Here is a 23,735-nt window from a genome sequence, read left to right on the forward strand (position 1 = left end):
GGATGTTTTCTCATATCAAATGTCTGCTTTCTCTTGCTTTTTAATTTCAATACCACATCTTGAAATACTAGTTGGATAGTGTGCAAAAGACAGGTTCTTTAATAGGTAATACACTTAAGTTTGAAAAGTAGTTATAGGATATTATGGTCAGGCTGATAAGCATGGTCAGTTAGTGGTAGTTGGCTTTTTCACTGCACAGACACTGACCTAATAATAATTATACATAGTTCATAACTCCCATCTCCCTCGTAGGAATATTGTGAGGTGTAATAAAATGTTATTCACACATTACAAAAAAGTAGCACACATTATAGTGTATATTCCTGAAAAGTTTTATAAGTATTAAATTGCATGTTGTTATAACTAGTGCATGTACTGTAAAGGTAACTTGATAAATCTTGTTCATGATGTAAGAACATCCTTTCTGGGACGCCTGGGTGGCTCAGTGGTTGAGCATCTGCCTTTGGCTCAGGGCGTGATCCCAGGATCGAGTCCACGTCAGGTTCCCTGCATGGAGCCTGCTTTTCCTTCTGCCTGCGTCTCTGCCTTTCTCTCCCTCTGTGTGTCTCTCTCTCTTTTTTTAAAGATTTTATTTATTTATTCATAGATCACACCCTGGGCTGCAGGCGGCACTAAACCGCTGCGCCACCAGGGCTGCCCTCTCTCTGTGTTTCTCATGAATGAATAATAAAATCTTTAAAACAAACAAACAAACAAAAACAAAAAAGAAAAAACAAACATTCTCTCTATAATATCAATAGTCATATCTACTTTAATTGTTCTATAAATTCAGATTTTAAAAAATCAGACCTTTTTTGTTAACTGACTTTTTTGAAATGGTTTTTAAAAATAATGATGTATTTTACACACAGACATAGATAATTTACATATGTGTATATATATGCATGCATATATAGGTATGTAGGAAGAGAGGAATTAGCTCTGAACTATAAAAAGTATTCCCCTTTTATTTATGGGTAGCTTGACAAACTTGTTTGCAAATTAACAATCCTGTTTTAGAAACCTTTTATATATCTTCCCATAGTTACTTTTTACGCTAATATTTCCTTTGGAGGAAGAGACTTAATCTCAAATTAAATAGCTAGATTATAGAAAGATTTGAGTAAAGTAATGTCTTTACTCCTTTCTCAGACTGTAAAGTCCTTCATTTACAAAGGATGGTTGAGAATTTGCTTTAATTAGACTCTTAAGTGATAGTACCTGTTATAGATGCCTTATTAGTTATATACTTAGTTGTCCTAGATTGTTAAATGATAGCATGTAATAGAATTTGTTCATGTGAATGGTAAAAATCTGTTTCTTTGTTAGATTTTGTAATTTTCACAAGGTAAATTTGAAGTAATTTTATTTGGTTGTGTGGTAATGACATTTTCTCAGGTTTTGAAATTCAATAGTTAAGCAGAGAAGAATCACTTCAGTGCTTATTGAATAGATTTATAACTAAATTCTGAATTACATTTTCAAACATGAAATTAACTAATACAAAATATTTTACTGTAATTCCAGTCAGTTTATTTATTTATTCTTTGCTCGTTCTACATAATCTTTGGTTAAAAATTTCTGTGCATTAAGCTTTTCTACATTTAGTAATGCAATTATTTGGGTCAAAGTGTGTAAACTTTTTTTTTCAAATTCTTGATGTATCTTTAATGCCAAGTTGATTTTGAAATAGTAATACCAGTTTACTGTCATCAGCAGTATGAGTATTCATTCCCTCACATATTTTGTGTTTAAGTAAGAATTTAAATTCCATTGTTCAGATGCCTGGGTGGCTCAGCAGTTAAGCATCTGCCTTCTGCTTATGATCCTGGAGTCTCTGAATCAAGTCCCACATCAGGCTCCCTGCATGGAGCCTGCTTCTCCCTCTGCCTGTGTCTCTGCCTCTCTCTCTCTGTCTCTTGTGAATAAATAAACAAAATTTAAAAAAATAAAATAAAAAATAAATCAATAAATCCCATTGTTGTTTAATATACATATCTTTGATTCACAGTGATGTTTAACATTGCCTACATTTTAAAATTACTTGTGATTGGGGTGCCTGGGGGAGCTCAGTTGGTTGACTGCCTTTGGCTCAGGTCATAATATCTGGGCCTGGGATCCAGCCCCAAGTCTGGCTCCCTGCTCAGCGGGGTGTCTGCTTCTTCCTCTGCCTCTCCCCTGCACCATTTGCTTGCTCTCCCTCTCTCTCTCAAATGGGTAAATAAAATCTTTAAAAAAATAAATAATTAGTTGTGATGTTTGTTACTGTTCCTGCCCATTTGGTGGTTACCGTTTTTCTTTTTCTATTGTTTCTATATTTAAAGTTTAATTAAAAGTATCTACCTCCCCTCTCCCCACTCTCACCCCTCCCCGCCCCCGCCCCCAGGCTGCACACACAAGAACCCTGACCAAAATTAAGTCAAGAAACAAACTAGGAAGAAAATGCTTCAGAAAATATTATCAGAAGTTTAATACTTTATCTAGCCAAATATGTTAGATTATTGGGTGGTATGAGTGGCACAGAGTTTATAAACTTCCGCTGGAGACGTGAAGCTACCATTATGATTGTTAATTAGAGGAGAATGCTATAAGGAAAGTTGCCCTCAGGTCTTCTGAAGGAGGTATGGGGAGGTTTGCTCCTGATCTAAGGAGGCCATAAGGTTTTAATGCTTTGTTTAGGTTTTCTTTCCCTGTCTGTTACCAGTAAATCTTCATTTCTTAGTTCTACTCTTATTAATGTTTCTACCATTAGCTATAACTCTTGTTTCCTTATACTCTTTTTTTGTGGTTAGTATGTCCACTCTTATTTATCAAAAGTAGTTAAATTTTTAAAAGATCCTGAAAAGGAAAAAAGAAGATGTTAATTTGAGATGTTATACACAGTTTAAATATTTATATATTCAGTATTTATTTTTAAATTTTTACTGTTCAGTAGAAATTGAATCCAAATAAAATGTTTTGTGTTTGGTTATTTCATGCCATGGGGCAAGGGACCATGCCATAATTTACCTTCGTGGGTGGATAATTGTCACTCCCCACTCCCCTGGAGTCATCTGCGTTCAAAAGGTATCTTTTACTACAGGGCTTTTTCCCCAGAACCTTCTGGGGATTCTGGTGGCCCTAATTGATGTCTCTATTGGGGGCAGCTGATGGGAAATACACAGTACCTGTATCTGAAGTTAGAGCAAATGTTCTTGCTATTGTTGTGGTTCTGAGTGGTTCATCAAGAGCAGGAAGAGGGTGGATAGAAAGAACTGTCAAATGAGGGAAAGAATGTGACATTAGAGTCCAAAACGTGATTGGTAATATGTTATTGGATGTGAGAGAATTAGCCAAAATTATAACAATCATTGTTAGTTACTGTTTACTGTGTACTCTAATTCTTTCAACAATATTACAAGGAAAATATTCTCACTATTTTACAAATGAGGAAATGAAGACTCAAATTCTGTTTCATTTAAGGTGAGCACAGGTACTATAAACAGATAGAGAAGGTGAATTTAACTTTGGATGTGATCAATTTAAAAGAGAAGTATCTTGTTAGGAACTTCAAACTAATTTTAGAGAAGCAGGTTTGGAGCTTTGTAGAGACAATAGGGCTAAAGAGATAGATTTGGAAAAATCTTATGTACTGAAATGGTAGTTAAAGTATTGGCGATTTGCTGGTGATATATTATGGAGTCACGATGGCAAGAGAGTTAATGTTCACCTATGCAGTGTTCCCTGCCCCTCTTTCTGTAGCATAGATCTTGGCTGCCTGGAACCCTTAATTTTATTCAATAGAGATTATAGGACTTGTACATATGAGGTGGCATTATGGATAGGTTTTCTTAGCCCTATCCCATTGTATCATCCTGTTGGTAATGATGTACTGCTACAGCCACAGATTCTAAGGATGGGAAGATGCACACCACTTGGAAGATGCTTCAAATTTTTCATTATATAGTTTGAAACTCCTCTCCTCCATTGATTCTTTGCCCCTTCCAATACATTTTTTATAATTATTGTCTTACACCCACAGAGGAAGAGTAGAGATTATTGCTTTTAATTTCATTTATAAAGAAAGATCCTTTTTGTTACCCAACTAATTGGAGGAAAACATAGTAGAAATAGATTAGCCCCTTTAATATTGCAAAGAAGAGATTATGAGGAAGTGATTTGCTTAACTTTAAGGAATGGTGTTCATTGCAAGAACACAGCAGCAGTTGTGCTCTGGCCATGACTCTTCCAGAACCAAGAACCCCAAGCATCTCTGTTTCATACCCTGCCTCTTGCTTCTACTTTTCCAAGCTTGGTGGAACATCTTTATTGTTCAGCCTTTGACTTAAGCCTGGGTTTCTTGTCTACTGGCTTGGGCCCAGGCCTAAGATTTGACAAACTGCAAGGGATTACTTGGAGCCAGGTTCCTTCTCAGGCAGTAGGGTGACACTGTCACTGGCGGCAATCTTGAGGCTTCACAGTGTCTCCAGGAAAAATTCACAAATAATTCTCTTTTTTGAGGTGAGATTTGCCAAGATGGTCAGTGAATCATGTGATAAAGTTGGGAGTAGTTAGTGGAGGGAAAGGTTGTGTGAGATATGTGTGGTTAAAGAATGTGTGATAAGAATCACCCATAGGTTTTGTTTGTTAGAAACTATAGGATTATTCCAACTTGCGTATCCATTATATACTTTGATGAGCCAAAATTCCACAGAAGATACTGCTATCAAAAGGAGCATGTCATGTCCCTCATGTGTATTAGCGTAGAGAAAAGTATTGAGAAGCATGATCTAAGAGGTGTCATTACACTGGAAGAGGTTAGCGGATGTTTCTAGTAACATAACTTTTTATCTATGAGTAGTTTTAGCAGATGTCTGTCTACTGTCTTGTGGTACTTAGTAACTGCAGAGTAATTCTCTTTTTAAGTGTTTGACAATTTTGGAATGGGAAAAAAAACTAAATGGACAGAGCAGTTGAATCTGTATGGGCTTTCTCTTTTCATTACATGCAGGATGTTTTTTCATGAAAATGAAGAAAATATTCATTTTTACAAACGCTATCAATCTTTAACAATCAAAAATTCAGTTGGCAACAGAAATGGTGGAGCTCTACAGAATTGTGGTTATTATTACATTGTTTTGTTTACTGTAAACCTGGCTTAATATTGGTAAATATAGTGTAGCAGAAACTGAACTGTTGTGAGCTATCTGGGCATCAGTCCAAGATATCATTAAAAATACTGCCTCAGACTAATTTGGGTTTATGAATAATATTTTGTTAACAGCTCAACTGAAATTGAGCTACATGGTGTAGCTTAAAATTCTGAATCCACAAGATAATGAGAGTAGTACAAGTATAGTGCATACTTAATATTCTGTATTTGAATGATAAATTTATATGTAATTTTGTGTTAATCTTTAAACTACAAGTACCCAAATGCTTAATATGAGTTGATGTTTTTAAACTTTTCTTAATGCTGTGGTTTGCTGATAATTTGAATCATTGTAAGCTAATATATTATATTATTGGTTTAATAATCAAACCGAAAGAGTAAGGAGAAGTTGCCTGAACAAATATTAAAATGAGCTTTTAACACCCATTTTGGCATACAGATGTGCAAACAGCTCGAGTTTTTGTTAATATTCACCAAAAAGATGGAAGGACATAAAGTTGTCCAATTACTTAATTCACTTATTTTAATAATGAAAGATAATAACTTATACCTTAAAATAGATTATGGGGATTATTAATGTTGGCTTATAAATTATCAATTATATTAGGTATAACAAAGGGAATGAGGTTATAAGTGACATGATGCAAGAAAAAAATCTCTATTTAGATGTTTCTTTTCAAGAAAAGATATATTTGTCTTTTTTCTTTGTGTGCTCTTTTGCCTTAAGTTCTTTCTGAACAGATATGTATGGACTCCCATTGAAAAGATATAGGAAAAGCTGATTTTTTTTGTTACTGTTAATGTGTAGGATATTTTTGTAATGTAAAGGTCTGTGCATTATTTAAAGAATGAGTATTAAATACACCCCTTCTCAATAAATCTTTTATTCATTTTCTAGGTTAGCACTCTACGTATATGAATATCTGCTCCATGTAGGAGCTCAAAAATCGGCCCAAACATTTTTATCAGAGGTATGTTTTATATATTTTCCATATTTTATCTTGATATCTTACATAAGTGAAAATATTTTGTAACAATTATTTGAAAAACTATCATTACATATTATATAGTGAATGTTTGGTTATCAATATGTATAATATAGTCTTTGTAGATTTTTAGTGTCCCATTTTCATGCCAATAACCTTCCACTTAACTTTCTAGCTAGTTTTCCCCTTGTAGGAATAGAAACTAGTATTAACCTTGGCACAATTATCAAGAAGGCAAACTTGCTTAAAAAAAGACAAATGCCACCATAGCTCTAGTTTTAGCTGTAACTTATTTGGGCATTATTCATAATTTTGGAAGATATGGGTTTTTGTTTTTATTTTGTATGGATAATAGTGAATTGATGACTAAATTTCAGTTTGAAAACATTTTGATGATCTTATTTCAACTTCTTGTTTCTTTTCTGTTTTTCTCCACATTTTTTAAAGTTTGAATTTGAGCTTTTTTACAATGGTACTTTCTCCTCTTGTCTTTTTCAATTTGTATAAAGGTGACAATGAAGAAGATTTTATTGAGTTCTGTTATATGCCAGGCATATAATATGCCAAGGTGCTTTGTATTATCTTTAATTCTTTGAGACATTTGTAAGACAGATGGTATAATTCCTGTTTTACTGATAAGAACAATAGGGCTCAGAGAATTTATATAACTGGCTCATGGTCATGCAGCTTAGTGATTTTTGGAACTGGAATTCAAGCCTAGATCTATGTTTATTCCCGTTTCTGGTTTTCCCCCTAAATCTGTGCTGTCCAGTATGGTAGGCGCTAGCTTTTTTTTTTTTTTTAATATTTTATGTATGTATGTATGTATGTATTTATTTATTTATTTATTCATGAGAGATACAGAGAGAGAGATAGAGGGGCAGAGACACAGGCAGAGGGAGAAGCAGGCTCCATGTAGGGAGCCGGATGTGGGACTGGATGCTGGGACTCCAGGATCACACCTGCGCCGAAGGCAGGCACTAAACCACCTAGCCACCCAGGGACCCCCAGCCACTAGCTTTATATGGCTATTTCATGCTTGAAAAATGACTAATCCAAGTTGAAAAGTGCCAAAAGTATGAAGTACATGCTGGATTTTGAAGATTTAGTGTGAACAGAAGAACATAAAATAACAATAATTTTAAAATTTTGATCACACATTTAGATGATAATATTTTGGATATATTGGATAAAATAAAATATATTACTAAAATTAATTTTACCAGTTTTTTTCTTTTTTAATGTGGTTCCTGGAAAATTTAAAGTTGCATATGCAGTTCTCATTGTGGCCTGTGTTTATAGTTTTGTGAGACAAGACTTGCTTGAAATAATATCTCTAGTCATCTAACTAATTTGACCCCCACCAGATCAGGGACATGACAGGCAACCCCTTGACCTTAAAGTGCCATGCTAGAGGTGTAACCTTCTTGAGATTCACTTGTTTCAAAAACAAATACAGAAGTAAACACACATAGTCCCTCCATCTTTTATCTAATTAATTAGTGTATGTGAGCGTATTTGCAAATAAGGAATTTGGGAGGTATGCTTGGAATCATATAAGAAGTCAATTGTTTTACAATAGAATGAATATATACAGTGTAATTACAATTAGGTTTTAAAGTTTATTCAAACATTAGTTGAGTGTATTTATATCATTAAATCATTAATTAAAAGACTTCGTATTTCACTTTGCTACCCCATACTCACTGTTGTTAGAGGAAGTGATTGAGATTGCAAAAGGAATGCTCTTAATATTTGTATTCTTAATCACTGCCAATTTACAGTATATTTAAAAGAAATTAAAACCAGCTATGGAGATTGAAAAAAATTTTTAATGCAATTGAAAACTTGATGAAGCTTGATGAAAGGATTTATTGATCTCTTTCCTTAAATCAAGGACCATTTTGAATGGACTCAACTTGCTGAATCCTTGGGGGTTCCCATGAATATATTTTCTTACCAACAAGAAATATATTTTCTTACCACCATCTTATCTTAAGATGTCAGATGCAGTGATTCTTAAACTTTAGGAAAAAGAAAAATGTTGCTAATGCATTTAAGGAAGCTCAGCTGTTTTGACTCAAATGGATCATGTGGATTAAGCATGACTAAATTGAGATAACTAGGTTCTGTACTGATAGACTCTGAGCTGAATGGGAAATGGATACACAACATTTCTAGATCTATTTGGTAAAGATGTAATTTCAGAAGAGATTCACACTTTTCTGACAAGTATTTGCCATGATTTTATTTTCCCCAACTTCATCTGGAATACAAAACTGAGGATTTCTCTGAATTATCAGTGTGGTTCAGTTTCAGAAAAGGAATCAATTAAGCTGAAAACAAACTATTGTCACCAAGAAGATACAGTATTTCTGGACTTTGGAGATGAGTGTATGTGATTCCCAGAACTATTCTTTACTTTCTAGCTTGCCAAACTCCCCAAGTGGCACTGTGAAAATACATTCTAATTACTTAAATAACCAACATACCATTTTCTATATTTAGGGAATGGCTAGATTGAGGTGCAAGTTTCCCAAAATGTAAAAGAATAAGTTAGATCTATTTGGACTTAACATGGATAGACTTGCAAAACATTTTCAAGTAAAAGAAGCAAGCTAGAAAGAAGTATTCCATTCATATGGAAACCTTTGAACATAAAGGAACATGATGCAATACTGTATATTTTTGTGGGTACATATTTATGAGTGTGAAGTGTAGTAAAAGGTCTGAGAGAATATACATGTGAGGCTAGTTTCTGAGTAGGGATTTTAAAGGAATTAAAGGGGAATTTTATCCTTATATACATTATATATTATTTATACAGTTACTTAATAAAAATAATAAAAAATACAAAATTATCTCAATTTCAAAATGGAAGCCTAGAAGTAGAATCATGACAGGCCATTGCTGAGTACACCCTAGAGTTCTAAATAATTTCAGTTGGTTAAATTTCAATACCCTATAATCTTCCTCACACTAAGTTTCCACAATAACTAGCTGCTTGTATTTGTCTCTACATTCCATTGGCTTCTGTCATTTGGGCTTTACTCTGCCTGAAATCCCTCTCTACTTGAGTAGCTTAGATTTGGCTTTCCCTAAGAAGGCTTTCTCAGGGTTCCCCCTCTCTAGGCTGGCAGTGTACTCTTATTGAAGACTTTTGCATACTGGGCCAGCAAGCTTGGACTTTATCTTCTTGCAAAAGAGAGCTTTTTATGGTTTTTAAGTAAAAGAGAAACATTGTTTGGTTTGTACTCTGGTGTCTATGTGAATGGCAGTACCACTTCCCCCTGCCCCACAACTATGGTTAGTAAAGAAACAGAATGTAATCATTTAGACCTTTGCACCCTATTTAGAATTGTTTTTTTCTCTTACTTTCCCTTGGATCATACAGAAAACTTAAGGCTGCTAGGATGCCTGGGTGGCTCAGCGGTTGAGCATCTGCCTTTGGCTCAGGGCATGATCCTGGGTCTGGGAATTAAGTCCTGCTTAGGGCTCCCTGTGGGGAGCCTGCTTCTCCCTCTCTCTGTATCCCTGCCTCTCTCTGTGTGTCTCTCATGAATAAATAAAATAAAATAAAATAAAATAAAATAAAATAAAATAAAATAAAAAGAAAATTTAAGGCTGCTTATTGTAGAATGACTTTTCTTAAGTGGTTTGTGAAATAAAGGATCATCTCATCTGACTTCTTGTGAGTCAATCCCAGATTTTTTACCTAATTCAGGACAGTTACATAAGGAACTTAAGGGAAAGCTAGGAAGACCTGTTTATTTGTGTTGGGTTGTGATAAAAAGGAAATGATTAAGGTGGCACTAACCACTCAAATGCTCAATGTTTTTACCTTGGTTTAGAGCCAAGTAGAATACTTCTTCCCATTTTGGCATTATGGATGACTATGATGTTAATGAGCCCTTTTGAATCAAGATTTGCTGTGTTGGGCCACCTTCATGTGGGTTTACTTTATGGGTAAAGTTGTGAAAAGGTCAAATTGGAACTCTAGATATCATCTGAAAAAGTAAAAGTAAGATATATATCTCAGCAGCCCAGTTTCTCATTGAGTTTGGCCTTTTTCTTTTTCTTTTTTTTTTTTAAAAGAGTCTCCATACCCAGCATGGTGCCCAGTGTGGAGCTTAAATTCATGACTCTGAGATTAAAACCTAAACTGAGATCAAGAGTTAAAATGCTTAACCCATTGAGCCACACAAGCACCCCAAGGGTTTGGCCTTTCTGATAATGCCCTTGGCCTGGGCTATGAGGAACTGAACTGCTCTTGATAGCTTTTGTTATCAGCCAGAAGAATAGATCTCAGAACTATTAGCTCAACTGTTTGTTTGTTTGTTTGTTTTTCCCCTTAGTTAAAAGAGAGCATTGAACTAATGATAGAAATCAAAACATCTCTGTTCAGGTTATGTTAATGAGCTCATTGTTGTATCTGATTCATGACAGATTCTAAACCAGTACCTGAATCCCAAATATAGTTTCTATGACTTTGAATTTTCTTACCCTCAATAGGACAAAATAGAACATTTTTTAAATTAAAATTCAATTTATTAATCAAATTATTATTTCAGAGGTAGAGTTTAGTTATTCATCAGTCTTATACCTCAATCTTTTTTTTTTTTAAGATTTGTTAATTTATTCAGGAGAGACACACACACAGAGAGAGAGAGAGAGAGAGAGAAAGAGGCAGAGACACAGGCAGAGGGAGAAGCAGGCTCCATCCAGGGAGCCTCAAGTGGGACTTGATCCCGGATCTCCAGGATCAGGCCCTGGGCTGAAGGCGGCGTAAACCGCTGAGCCACCAGGGCTGCCCTCATCAGTCTTATATAATACCCAGTGCTAATTACATCACGTGCCCTCCTTAATGTCCATCACCCAGTTACCCCATGCTCCAAAATTGAATATTCTTTAGAAATAGTCTCCATGTAGAACTCTTCCTCAGCTTTATCTTTTATTATCTTTTATTTATCTACTATATTCTTTGGTATTCAGTAATTACAAACAGAATATTAAGAAATCTTTACAATTCTATATCAGTTTTGTTATTTTGAATTCATTAGAAACTCTCTTTTTTCTGATTATCTCAATTGCAAAGATAATTCCAACTCATTCCTGAAATTTTGCATGGTATTTGTCATGCCTTGGAATGAGACTCGGTGACCTTAACAAATATAATTAAGAATTAGATTAGGGGCAGCCTGGGTGGCTCAGCAGTTTAGCGCTGCCTTTGGCCCAGGGCCTGATCCTGGAGACCCAGGATCGAGTCCCACATCGGGCTCCCTGCATGGAGCCTGCTTCTGTTTCTGCCTCTCTCTCTCTCTCTCTCTCTCTTTGTCTCTCATGAATAAATAAATAAAAATCTTTAAAATAATACTGAGATTTTTTTTCCTTCTTAAGAATTTTACATTGTTTATATTAATAGCCCTTATTTGCCGTAAATTAGCCAGTAAGTTAGCCAGAAGTAGAAGCTTAAAAACATCTAACAGATTGGTTCTTCAAATTTTATTAGGAATGCTATCTTATTGAACCTCAGAGACTCCAAAGTTCTATTTATCTTTCACTGAAAAGAGAAAAATAACAATTTCTTAAACAGTTTCTTGAACTTTAGTTTGGAAGCAACGTTGTATGGTAGGTAAGACTTTGGGTTTGAATTATCTTCTACATCTTATTTAGTTACTGAATTTTCTTAATTATAAAAGGAAGATAATTGTAATGATACTTTAAAGTTGTGCTGAGGTTTAATGGGTTGGTACTTATAAAGTGCTTAGAAGGGCCTAGCATGTAATACATACTCAAAACGTTAATTTTAAACTTCTTGACCAATTCTTTTTTACCTTTTGTAGTTTCTATACTGGAGTACAAATCTAAATATATGTTCTATGTGTACATATATACTCCAAATATCTGTCACTTGGATGGCCTGCAATCCTCCTATTTCCTGGGATTACTTTTCCTATCAAAACAGCTCCAGCTCTATTCCCTAATATTACAGCTTCCCACTTGTCCCCTCTAACATCTCCAGGGCGTACTAGGGAAAGAGGGGGCTGGAGGTTTTCTTGCTGTAATTTCTTACTCCCACCAAGTATTACAGCCTCACTGCTTCTCCTTATAGCTGCTACCTGTTCTTTGTCTGAAGTTTCATGTTTCTCCAATAGCCTCCAAGCTTCACTGAGTCATTGCTTTTGTGTATAAAAGATTCTTACTGAAGATTAGAGGGAAACTGAATGGTATTCAGCCTTGTACAGTACAGGCAACAACATCAACTTGAATATTAAACACAACTATTCTTAAGTTTTTTGGTCTCCTTGCTATGGGAATTTCTTACTAGCAGTTTACCTGAGGGCTCCCACCTGCCTTCTGTCTTGTTGCCTCCTTACAACTTCTCCGACTGTCTCCTTTTCTGAATCCCCCCAGACTCCTCAGATGTCTTCTTCCTGGGATATTATCAGCAGCCTTCTGAATTCTTGTTATTTTATTATGTGACAGATTAAGCATTCATTCTCAACTTTCCAACCATTCCTAGGGGCCTCTACCTTTCTAGGCCAAAAAATAAAAACAAAAATAGAAGGGCTCCGTCAGGGAGTTTTCCCAATAAAAGACATCATATGCACAAGTAGGACGTGTATCTCAGCAGCCCAGTGTCTCACCTGGACGTAGCCTTTAAGAGGACTTCTACCTTCTAGAAGAGAGCAGCGCCTACTCAATAATACTTCCTGTGATTAGGAGATGAATTCTAATCTGTGCATCTACTAAGTTCTCCACTAGTCTCATGTAGCTATTGAGCACTTGAAAAATGGCTAGAGTGAATGAGGAACATTCACTCTTAATTTTAAACTTAATTTTAAATGTACAAAACCACATGTGACTAGGGGATACCATGTTGGATAGCACAGTATTACATTATCTGCTTTAAAGTATGATCAGATTTTTCTTTCTGTTATATGTCTATTCAGTTAATTTTTAAAATTAAAATGTAATTCTCCTTCCTTTTTTAACATTTAATTTAGTATATAGATGCATCTATGTACATGGAAGATGTTAGAAAATTAGCAGGAATGGTAGGTTATATCTAAATTAGAAGGCTTAGGAATTTTGTCTAGGAACAAACGAATACATAGGTATACAGGTTCTTAACACAGGAACTATCTATCCGTTTTTGGTATTAACATTTTTTGAATATTGGTTCTCAAGAAGTATGAAAGGATTTAGGAAAACTCTGGAAAGTTTGGAGCCTATGAGCCTCCAACTTCCTGCTGTGCTATTGGAGATGCTGTGGAAGTGGATCTGGATCATTCAAAAAAGTCCCACATAGACAAGCCTGGAACTTCTGAAAAGGAGCTGCTGACATCCAGAACTGTCCAATGCTGTAGCTGCTATAGCTACTGTAACTACTGCTGCTACTGCTGCTGTAAACAGCAACTATTTCACTTTGGAGCCAGGGTCAGGAAGCTTCTCTTACTCTTGCCATTTCATCTCCAGCTAGTATCCTTCTGATGGCAGAACTGAACAGGAAACCAGGAAATGTCCAGCACCTAGTGTAGAATGGACAAAGAAGGGTGAATGTAGGGCTGAGAGATAATAGGTAAATTACCGGTAGACCTCACCGGAAGTAAATAATGATGTAAAGTTAAGCAGGAGGGTACCTGTATTTGTGTGTGTATGTATATTATTTTTTCTTTATTTATACAAGTACTAATTTATTATACACACTGTTACATGCTTTGATGTTTGTTTCATTTGTTTGACTTCAGTTGTTTTATATTAGCTCATGAAACTTCATAATTATTTTTATGGTGGTATTTTATTCTATGAAATGTGCCATGATCTATTTCACCAACCCCCTACTAATGGACATTTAGGTTGTTTCTGGTCTTTTGCAATTATAAACAGTGCTTTACTGAAAATTGTTATGTGTATAATTTTGCACACATGACCATATTTATAGGATAAATTCCTAGAAGAAGAATTGCTATATTAGATAGTATGAGTTATTTGTAAATTATAATTATCATTTATAAACTATATGGCATGTCTTACCAATATACTTTTTGTTCATTCAGTGTTTGGCTCTCCACCTACATAGAAATGCTGGAAATGCGAGGTCATATTGTAGAAACACAGAGTAATCACAGACAAGGCCCTAAAACGTAGAATATGGCAGTGGGAATGGGCATTGAGATTTATCTGTAAGTTATAGGAGAATACAGCTTTTATCTGGGGAAATGATAGAAGGAAGGGAGGTGGAGATTCAACAACAAAAAGCTCTAGTATGAAGAATACATATTGGAGCTGGGGGAGTAGAAGAAGGAAAAATAGAATAGAGAGAGAAATCGTTTGCCTAGATATCATTCGGATACCCAAAAAAGCCTGAAGCCCATGAAATTCAATACAACAGAAAATGCCTTTTCATAAATAGAAGAATTGTTTCTATAATGACTATTGATATTTAGAGATATTTTCAGGCCATTCCCTAGCCATATCTATCATTAAAACATATTTTGCTAAAAAAAATAAACTACATAGAAAGATATGAATCTTCCTTTACCCTTTTCCAGAGATAATAGTTTTAAGTTTGGTATGATTTCTTTAACATATATATACCAAATGCACACATACATATATACACAATATTTTTCTTTAGTAGAGAAGGTTTAGGGGCACCTGGCTGGCTCAGTTAGTTAAGTGTCCAACTTGATTTTGGCTCAGGTCATGATCTCAGGATTGTGAGATTGAGCCCCATGTCACGTTCTGTGCTTGGTGTGGAGCCTACTTAAGATTCTCTCTTTCTCTGCCCCTTCCTCCCTCCCATAAAAAAATCATTAAAAAGATAAAGGTTTATACTATATATATTGTTCTCTAATCTTCCAAATCTCCAACTTCAAAAATCCAATATGACATGGCTTCCTTTGCATGTAGACATATTCTTTCTAATGATTGCATACTTCTATAATATGTAAGTATCAAAATTTATTTTACATTCACAGTTGGTGGATGTTTTCAGGTAGTTTCTAATTTTCATCATTTCTAACAATGTGACAATGAATGTGCCTTAGTTTTATATAGTTCAGAATTCTGTTTTCCTTAGCCTTATCTCATGCTTCCTATAAACTAGTAATACCTACTGTAGTAATGAGTTTGGAGGCAAAAAATACCATTCACTATGGAAACATATTCCTATGTAGAACCATTTCTTCTTTGGAAATACCTAAAATGTTAATTATTGTTTATTCAGTAACTATAAAAGGATGGCTTTTGTGTTATTTTCAACATGATGGGCCAAAGTTTTAGCTGCTTTTGTCACATACTTGGAATTTAAAGTAAGAAATGTAAACTTTATGTAGTAAAGGTTATTATAAGGGTGGAAAAGTTGATGTATGGGAAGCATTTTGAGCTTCTCTGAGAACCAGTAAGATGTAATACTGCTTAAAATACCAATGCAGGGCACCTGGGTGGCTCAGTGGTTGAGCGTCTACCTTTGGCTCAGGTTCGTGATCCTGGGATCAAGTCTTGCATTAGGCTCCCTGCAGGGCCTGCTTCTCCCTCTGCCTATGTCTCGGCCTCTCTGTGTCTCTCATGAATAAATAAATGAAATCTTAGGGCAGCCTGGTGGCTCAGTGGTTTAGCGCCACCTTCAGCTCAGGGCCTGATCCTGGGGACCTGGGATTGAGTCCCATGTCGGGCTCCCTGCGTAGAGCCTGCTTCTCCCTCTGCCTGTGTCTCTGCCTCTCTCTCTGTGTGTCTCTCATGAGTAAATAAATAAAATCTTTAAAAAAAAATAAATGAAATCTTAAAAAAATACAAATGCAAAAAAAAAAAAGTGCTTTACTTGTAGATTTCCTTTCACAAAAGTCCATATTGAATGTAAAGCATGTAGGTATTTTCCTTGATTACTTTATCTCCTGAAATTGATGATGGTTGGTTGTGGAAGTTGTAGAAGTGTGGGAGGGAAACTGCTAAGCACTGGCTATAGCACAATGGGACTCATTTAGGCTGTGAGTCTGATCCTACCTCCAGCATAGTCCAGCATTGAGACCTAGTCATGCCACTTTAACTGTACCCAAGTCATCACACATTCCCCTTTTAATTGAATGTAGAGCTATCTGCTTTATTTAATAGTCAATCTGTTGAGTTAGGATGACCTGAGATGAAAGGTGAGGACTGTAAAAAACTTGCTGTTCTTATAATTAGGATGATTCCAGGGATTAGGAACGCTTAAGTGTCTGGGACATATCTGTGAGGTTCATTATTATGCCCTTTCAAGAAGACATCAACTAGTGAAAAAATGGTAAGAGAAAAGCTTGAGAGAAAGATGAGACACAGGTTTTTTATTAGATTATAACTTCATCAGGACATCAGAGTTTTATTTATCCTCAGACTCACTAAATACTACCATTCCTTATTTTTTTCTGTGAACCAAGAAGATAACAATAATAATTAATGGAAATTCAGATAAAAGGTAGTATAGATATAAAAATTATTTGTGTTACTCTTAGGAGAATTCAAGTTAGGATCTGGCTTATATTTATATAACATATTCTGGCTCATTGTTCATATTTAGTCTTTATGAATTCAAGTTCATTAATCCCTGGAATTTCTCCTGTAGCTCTTTTATTTATTTAAGTAATCTCTACATCCACCATGGGGTTCAGATCAAGACTGTGAGATCAAGAGCTGCATGCTCTTCTGACTGAGCCAACCAGGCACCCCTGCATAAAAATTCTTTTTGAGGGCTTTCTGGATCACCTTAGTTAAAATTATAGCTCACTTCTTATTGTTTTCTATTTTCTTTATCCTCCTTCCCTGCTTTGTTTTCCTCCTTACATTTGTCACCTTCTACTTATAATATAAATACAGTCTCTCCCTTTCTTTCCTTTTTTTTTGTTTTTGTTTTTGTTTTTTTTGTTTTTTTTTTTTTGTTTATGGTCTATCTTCTCTACTAAAGTATAGTCTCCCTAAATGCAAAGATTTTTATTTTTTATTTACCACTATCAGTGCTTATAAATAGCTACCCAGCTTTCTAATTTCTAAATTCAATTTATAAAGAGTATTTAGTAAGAAATTTTAATTTTTGAGAGATACCAACCTTGTTTTAAATTTTTTGTAGTGAACTCCGACTCATCTGAAATAGACACATTTGGAAAATTAATATCTCTGTCTTTTTTCGTTTTTGTTTCTTTGCTTTTTTTTTTTTAATTGTTTATTCATGAGAGACACAGAAAGAGAGGCAGAGACACAGGCAGAGGGAGAAGCAGGCTTCACGCAAGGAGCCTGATGTGCAACTCCATCCCAGAAATCTGGGATCACCCTGAGCCAAAGGCAGATGCTCAACCACTGAGCTACCTAGGCATCCTATCTCTATCTTTTTCGAACTCTTTCTTAAAAATATTTTTTAAGGATTGATTTATTTATTTTAGAGAGAGAGAGATAGCACACACAGGAGGACGTTGAGGAGAGGAGAGAGAGTCCTAAACAGACTCTGCTGAGATCAAGACCTTAGTGGAAATCAAGAGTCAGTCAGACACATGAATGACTGTGCCACCCAGGGACCCCTCTTTTTTAAAATCTTATTTTATGGAAGACCTATGCTTTCTTGCTCTCATCCTCTCAAATCAGGAATTTATTCCTGATCAGAACTCAATCCTTAAGGCATAATTGGGAGTCTGCACATATTAAGTCCAGTCATTTGCAAATTTCTGGGTTAGTAGTGATAACTGATTTTCATAGTGATGTTAATAATGGTGATTTTGATGTGCCTTAAGTTCCCAAAGTCTCTCCTGAAAATCCTGGCATAGTGGGAAGCAAATTCAGGAAAGTAATGATGGGCATGTTCTCTCATAAACTATCCAGTCAACAAATCCCTATGTAAAATGAGTACTTATAAAACTTGAATAAAGCATAATATGAAAATGATTAAAATCTTATATGTTACCTTAGTATTTTAAATGGGAAAATATTGTTTTGTAATATGTGTGAAAAGGTGTTATTAGGAAAGTACTTAATATCTCTTTTATTCATTTTAGATAAGATGGGAAAAAAACATCACATTGGGGGAACCACCAGGATTCTTACATTCTTGGTGGTGGTAAGTATCTTTTATTCCATTTTTATTAGATTGATGATATATTCCAGTGGTCTTGCACTATACTTGTTTATGATTTCATACTTCTTTTTTATTTATTTACTTTTGTTTTCTATAATTATTTTATGAAAGATAGCACTTAAAAAAAGTCAGGCTCAAAACCAGATTAGTGTTCTTTAACTTAAAGGTACTACTGTTGAGTCAAGATGGAATTGAGTTTGGTATATGGAATCTCCTACTGTAAGTATGATTCTGTATTTGTCAGCTCAGGCTGCCATAATAAAATGCCATTGACTACATGGCATAAGCAACATAAATTTCTTTTCTCACACTTCCGGAAGCTGGACATCCAAGACCAAGCCGCTAGTATGGTTTGTTTCTGGTGAGGACTTTCTTGGCTTTTAGACCTTCATGATCTCATCTAAACCTAAGGATACTGAAAGTGGAGGTAGTGGTGAATTTTTAAGACACTGAAAAGTAGTAAAAAAAAAACAAAAAACAAACCATGAAATAGTTCAGTATAGATTCAGGGATAGAACTGTGTAGGAACACAAAAAAGACCATCAGACTAATTGAAGGCCCAGTTGATAACAGAACTTAGAAATTTCATTGTAAAACCAGTATGTCCAAATATGTGACTTTTCTGCAGCAGCGTTGGCAGTTCAGGTATCTGCATGGACAAGCTAGGGTAGAATGTTCTTTTGCATTTCTTCAATTACAAGCATTTTCTGTTCTTATTTAAAAGGAAAATAACAAAAGTGCTCTCCTTGTGCCATGCACATTGTTTCCTTGGTATGTTATTTAATGCCTTCATCTTTTTAACCTCTCTCCTGGAAACATGCCTTACTAGAAGTTCTGTGGTGAATGGAACCGCACTCGATCAGTTGTGGTTGTGGGTTTCCCTTGTTTGTCTCACATATGTATGGCAGGAACAGGTGCAGTCCTTTGGCTCAGAGCTGTTCCTGTATTTGGATCAACGGTTTATTGCAGTTAAGCACTATCACTGTGCTGTTTTCCTGGGGTTTAAGACTGAGCTCTTATATATTATAAAAGTCAGTTTTTCATTTTACATAGTATGTATTTATGATACCTAGATCTAGATTGTAAAACTTTAGCTGTTTGCTGAATGTAGTTGAGTCTCCTCATCTGTGGGCCCTAAATCTGCTTGATCTTTTCTTGTTGTTGTTAACTGTTTCGGAGGTCCCTTTGATTTTCTTTCTTTTTCATTAGAATCTTTTTTTTAAGAGCAATTTTTAATAGTTTCACAACACAGTTAAGGGGAAGGTACGGAAATTTCCCATATACCTTCTTGCCCCAAATAGGCATAACTTCCTCCATATTAACCATCCCCTGTCAGCATGGTACATTTGTTACAGCTGATGAACATACAATTGACACATTCATAATTACCCCAAGTCCATAGTTTACATTACAGTTTATTCTTGGTGTTGTACATTCTGTGGGTTTGAACAAATGTATAATGACATGATCCATCAATATAGCATCATACAGAGTATTTTCACTGCCCTGCCCTAAAAATCCTCTGTGCTCTGCCTTTTCATTTCTCCCATTTTTACACCCCTCCCTTGGCAACCACTGGTCCTTTTACTGTCTCCATGGTCCTGCCTTTTCCACATTTAGTTGGAATCATACAGTAGGTAGCCTTTTCATATTGGCTTCTTTCACTTAGCAATATGCATTTAAAGTTTCTCCATGTCCCTCCATGGCTTGATAGCTCATTTATTTTTAGTGCTGAATTATATTCCATTGTCTGGATGTACTGGGGTTTGTTTATATATTCACCTACTGAAGGACATTTTGGTTGCCTCCAAGTTTTGGCAGTTATGAATACAGCTGTTATGAACATCCATATGTAGGTTTTTGTATGGACATATCATGTATGTGTAAATATCAGGGAACATGATTGCTAGATCTTATAGTAAGAATATTTTTAGTTTTGTAGGAAATTGCCAACTGTCTTGCAGAGTAACTGTACCATTTTCATTTCCATGAGCAATGAATGAGAATTCCTGTTATTCCACAGCTTTACCAGCATTTGGTATTGTTAGTATTTAAGACTTGGTCCATTCTGATAGATCTGTAGTGTCATCTTTTTATTTTAATTTGCATTTCCCTGATGACATGTGCATGTGGAGGATCTTTTAGTATGTTTATTTGCCATCCATATATCCCTTTTGGTGAGGTGTGTTTTCAGGTCTTTGGCCTACTTTTTAATCAGATTGTTTTGTTATTGTTGAGTTTTAAGAGTTCTTTGTACATTTTGGATAATAGTCCTTTATCAAATGTGTCTTTTTCAGATTTTTTTCTCCCAGTCCATGTCTTGTCTTCTCTTTCTTTTGACATTGTCTATCACAGAAGGTTTTAATTTTATTGAAGTTCAATTTATCAATTATTCCTTTTGTAAATTATACCTTTTTGTGTTGTATCTAAAAAGCTCACTCCATAATGAAAGTCATCCCCTTCATTTTCTCCTGTTATCTTCTAAGAATTTTTTTTGTGGTGAATATAAGGTCTTTGTCTAGATTTGTATTTTTGCATGTGGATGTCTAGTTGTTCTGGTACCATTTGTGGAAGAGACTATCTTTGCTCCATTGCCTTTACTCCTTTGTCAAAGATCATTTGACTGCATATGTAGGTCTTTTCTGGCTTTCTCTTCTATTCCATTGATGCATCGTCTTTTTTTTTTTTCACCAATACCACACTGTCATATATTATAAGTTGGATATTATCAGCCTTCCAACTTTGTTCTTCTTTAATACTGTGTTGACTGTTCGGGGTCTTTCCTTCTCCATGTAAACTTTAGAATTAGTTGTTGATATGCAAAAATATCTTGTTAGGATTTTGATTGAGATTGCATTGAATCTATAGATTAAGTTGGGAAGAACTGATATCTTGACAATACGAGATGCCTGACTTTTTAAATCTGTAATTCTTTAGAGCTTCACTTTATCATAGGTGCTGTAGATTAGGGATTCGGGATTATCATAAGGGTTACTTTTTCTTTTTAACTCAGGAAGCTGTTAATGCTGTTAAGATCCAGGTGAATAGTATAATGTGTATTCTTCTAGCACTTACTGCTTGCTCATTTTGTCAAATGCAAGGTCCCTTTTGGATGGACCAGTTGCAATTTTGTGAGTTCTCACTTCTGTTTTTTTTTAATAGAATATTTGAAAATGGAGTTGTCCTGTTGTTTAAGCTTCTTCATCAAATATTTACAAAGTATAAAACTATGCTTCCCTCAAGGAAATAAGTATAGGAGAGATAAACAATTAAAGTATTATAACTGAGGTATATACTAGTTATAATAGCAATTCAGGAGGATTGCTTACTTCAGCTTGTAAGATTTAGGAAAAGCTTTATAGAAAAAGTGAATCTGAGGTGAGCTGGAAGTTGAATGAAGGAAGGATATTTTGGTTAAGGAATAGTTAGTATCAAGTCTCAGAAGGAATGATCGTAAATCCAAGAAATGACTGGTAGCTTGGCTCAGTTGAATTGTAGGTACAGTACTATAAAGTGATAGAATATAAGGATAAAGACCAGGGCAGAGACCAGACTATGAAGTCCTGAAATGCATCAAAAGTTTTAGATTAAAGCATGAAGATTTTAAACACTGTACATGACATGATTAGATTTGGGCTTTTAGATATTCACTTGGCATCAACATAGAAATGGATTGAAGAGAGTTGAGAACAGAGATAAAATCTAGTTATAAGGCAAGTGTAATTGTAGTTGCAAGGTGATAGTAAACAATAAGTAGAATAGTTGGGATGTGAAGAAGTTTCCTAGGTTTTAGATTTGGGACAAACAGTGATGTCATTGACTGGAAGAGGAAATATAGAAAGAGCAACAAACTTTGGAGGAAAGGTCATAATTTATCTTGGACAGGTTAAATTTTGAGGTGCCTAACTGACATTCAGATAGAAATGTCCTAATACAAAGTCAGAGAGAGATATGCGTCTGTAGCTCAGAGACAGGTCCATAATGGTTTGAAAATTCTTAGTGCAGACCATACTATAGGCGAAGAATGTTTATAGATTCAATGGCTCAGTGTAATAAGTAAGAGCAGGGCCTGAGTTTGGAATCCTGAGGAAAGTCAACATTTAAGCCTGGGCCGATGAAGAGCAGTCTTAAAGGAAAATAATTGGAGAGGAAGAAGAGTAATCAGGAGAGAATAATGTATGGGAACCAGGTAGGACATTTAATGCAGAGATTAAATTCTGCGGCAAGTGTAAGTAAAAGGACCCAGAGATTTTCCTGAATTGGGAAGGAAGGTGAACTTTGTGGTCCTGAGGAGAAGAGTTTTTGTGGAGTGGTGAAAGTGAGATTCAGAAAGCTGCTCTAATTCATTTTCCACCTCAAGGGTTGCTGAGAATAGCTGAAGGGTGTAGTGGCACATGGAATAGTTTCAGGATTAACAAGAGAACAGGACCTAATATTTTTCTTTTTAAAATAGAATAAATTTGAGCATGCATATAGATTGAGATGAAAAGAATGGGGAGGTTAGAGATGTATGAAAGAGAATGCAGCCCGGGGTGGCTCAGCGGCAGCCCGGAGTGGCTCAGCCGTTTAGCGCGCCTTCAGCCCAGGGTGTGATCCTGGAGACACGGGATTGATTCCCATGTCAGGCTCCCTGCATGGAGCCTGCTTCTCCCTCTGTCTGCGTCTCTTCATGAATAAATAAATAAAATCTTTTTTTTTTTTAAAGAAAGAAATAATATGCACAAAAATGGAGAAAAATGTAGGGAAACTGAGAGGCAAGGGGCTTGGAGAGGAGGGGTGATTTCTGCCTTTAGTATGGATAGTGGAAAGTAAGTGATTTTATTTTCTGAAAGTTTTTCCTTGTTCAAATGTAATTTCTCTTAGCACTTTTTTTCTTTCCCAGTTTGCACTCTGCCCAGCGCTATAGTATTTCTCATGCTTCCCATGTTCATTACTTGTACCCAGATCAAATTTCCTTTGAAAATGTATTTCCCATTTGTATTCTTTAATAAAAGTTCCCAATGCTTCCATGAATTTCATAAATAGAAATGCCAAGAAACTTCTTTCTCCCGAAATTAATGTCTTTTTCAATTTGTGTAATTTTAAAATAGACATTTCTTAAATCTTCCTATTAAATGTTTTAATGGCAGAAATTATGCTTTATTCTTACTTAATTTTATATGTAAAACACTTTTGGAAATAACTTTGGGCCCATGTATTTTTATCCTGAAATTAAATATATATGACATTGCAGGGAAATTATACTAATAACTAAGATTATCATGAATTCAGTTTTTTCACTGGGAATGGGAAGTCAAATCTTACAGTACACTAGCATTCTAATGGTTTTAGAATCTAATGGATGACATCAGGTATAGCTATGCATGTGAAAACAAAAGCCTGAATTAGCCAACTGGCTCACTAGAATGGTATAATAATTTTCATCGGCAGACTGGTTCTTACTCCTCTTGTATGTCTTGCCTATAATAGACGTTGCATAACTAATTATTTGATTAAG

At 35.2% G+C, this 23,735-nt stretch overlaps 1 protein-coding gene across 10 annotated transcripts in view; it reads left to right on the forward strand.

Annotated features, from left to right (window-relative positions):
* Positions 1-23,735, forward strand: part of SSBP2 (single stranded DNA binding protein 2) — a 300,014-nt gene that overhangs the window by 88,172 nt on the left and 188,107 nt on the right. For 9 of the 10 annotated variants that reach the window (XM_049108316.1, XM_049108320.1, XM_049108317.1 and 6 more), the window contains 2 exons: positions 6,051-6,123; positions 18,159-18,220. Coding sequence is in view for 5 of the 10 variants with exons in the window: in XM_025437648.3 (XP_025293433.1) it covers positions 6,051-6,123; positions 18,159-18,220 (135 nt within the window). In the remaining 5 variants the exon portion in view is untranslated. The remainder of the gene's footprint in view (positions 1-6,050; positions 6,124-18,158; positions 18,221-23,735) is intronic. The other variant, XM_049108318.1, reaches the window with a different exon arrangement.

The sequence above is a fragment of the Canis lupus genome, chromosome 3 (assembly GCF_003254725.2).
Source record: "Canis lupus dingo isolate Sandy chromosome 3, ASM325472v2, whole genome shotgun sequence".
Classification (NCBI taxonomy): domain Eukaryota; kingdom Metazoa; phylum Chordata; class Mammalia; order Carnivora; family Canidae; genus Canis; species Canis lupus.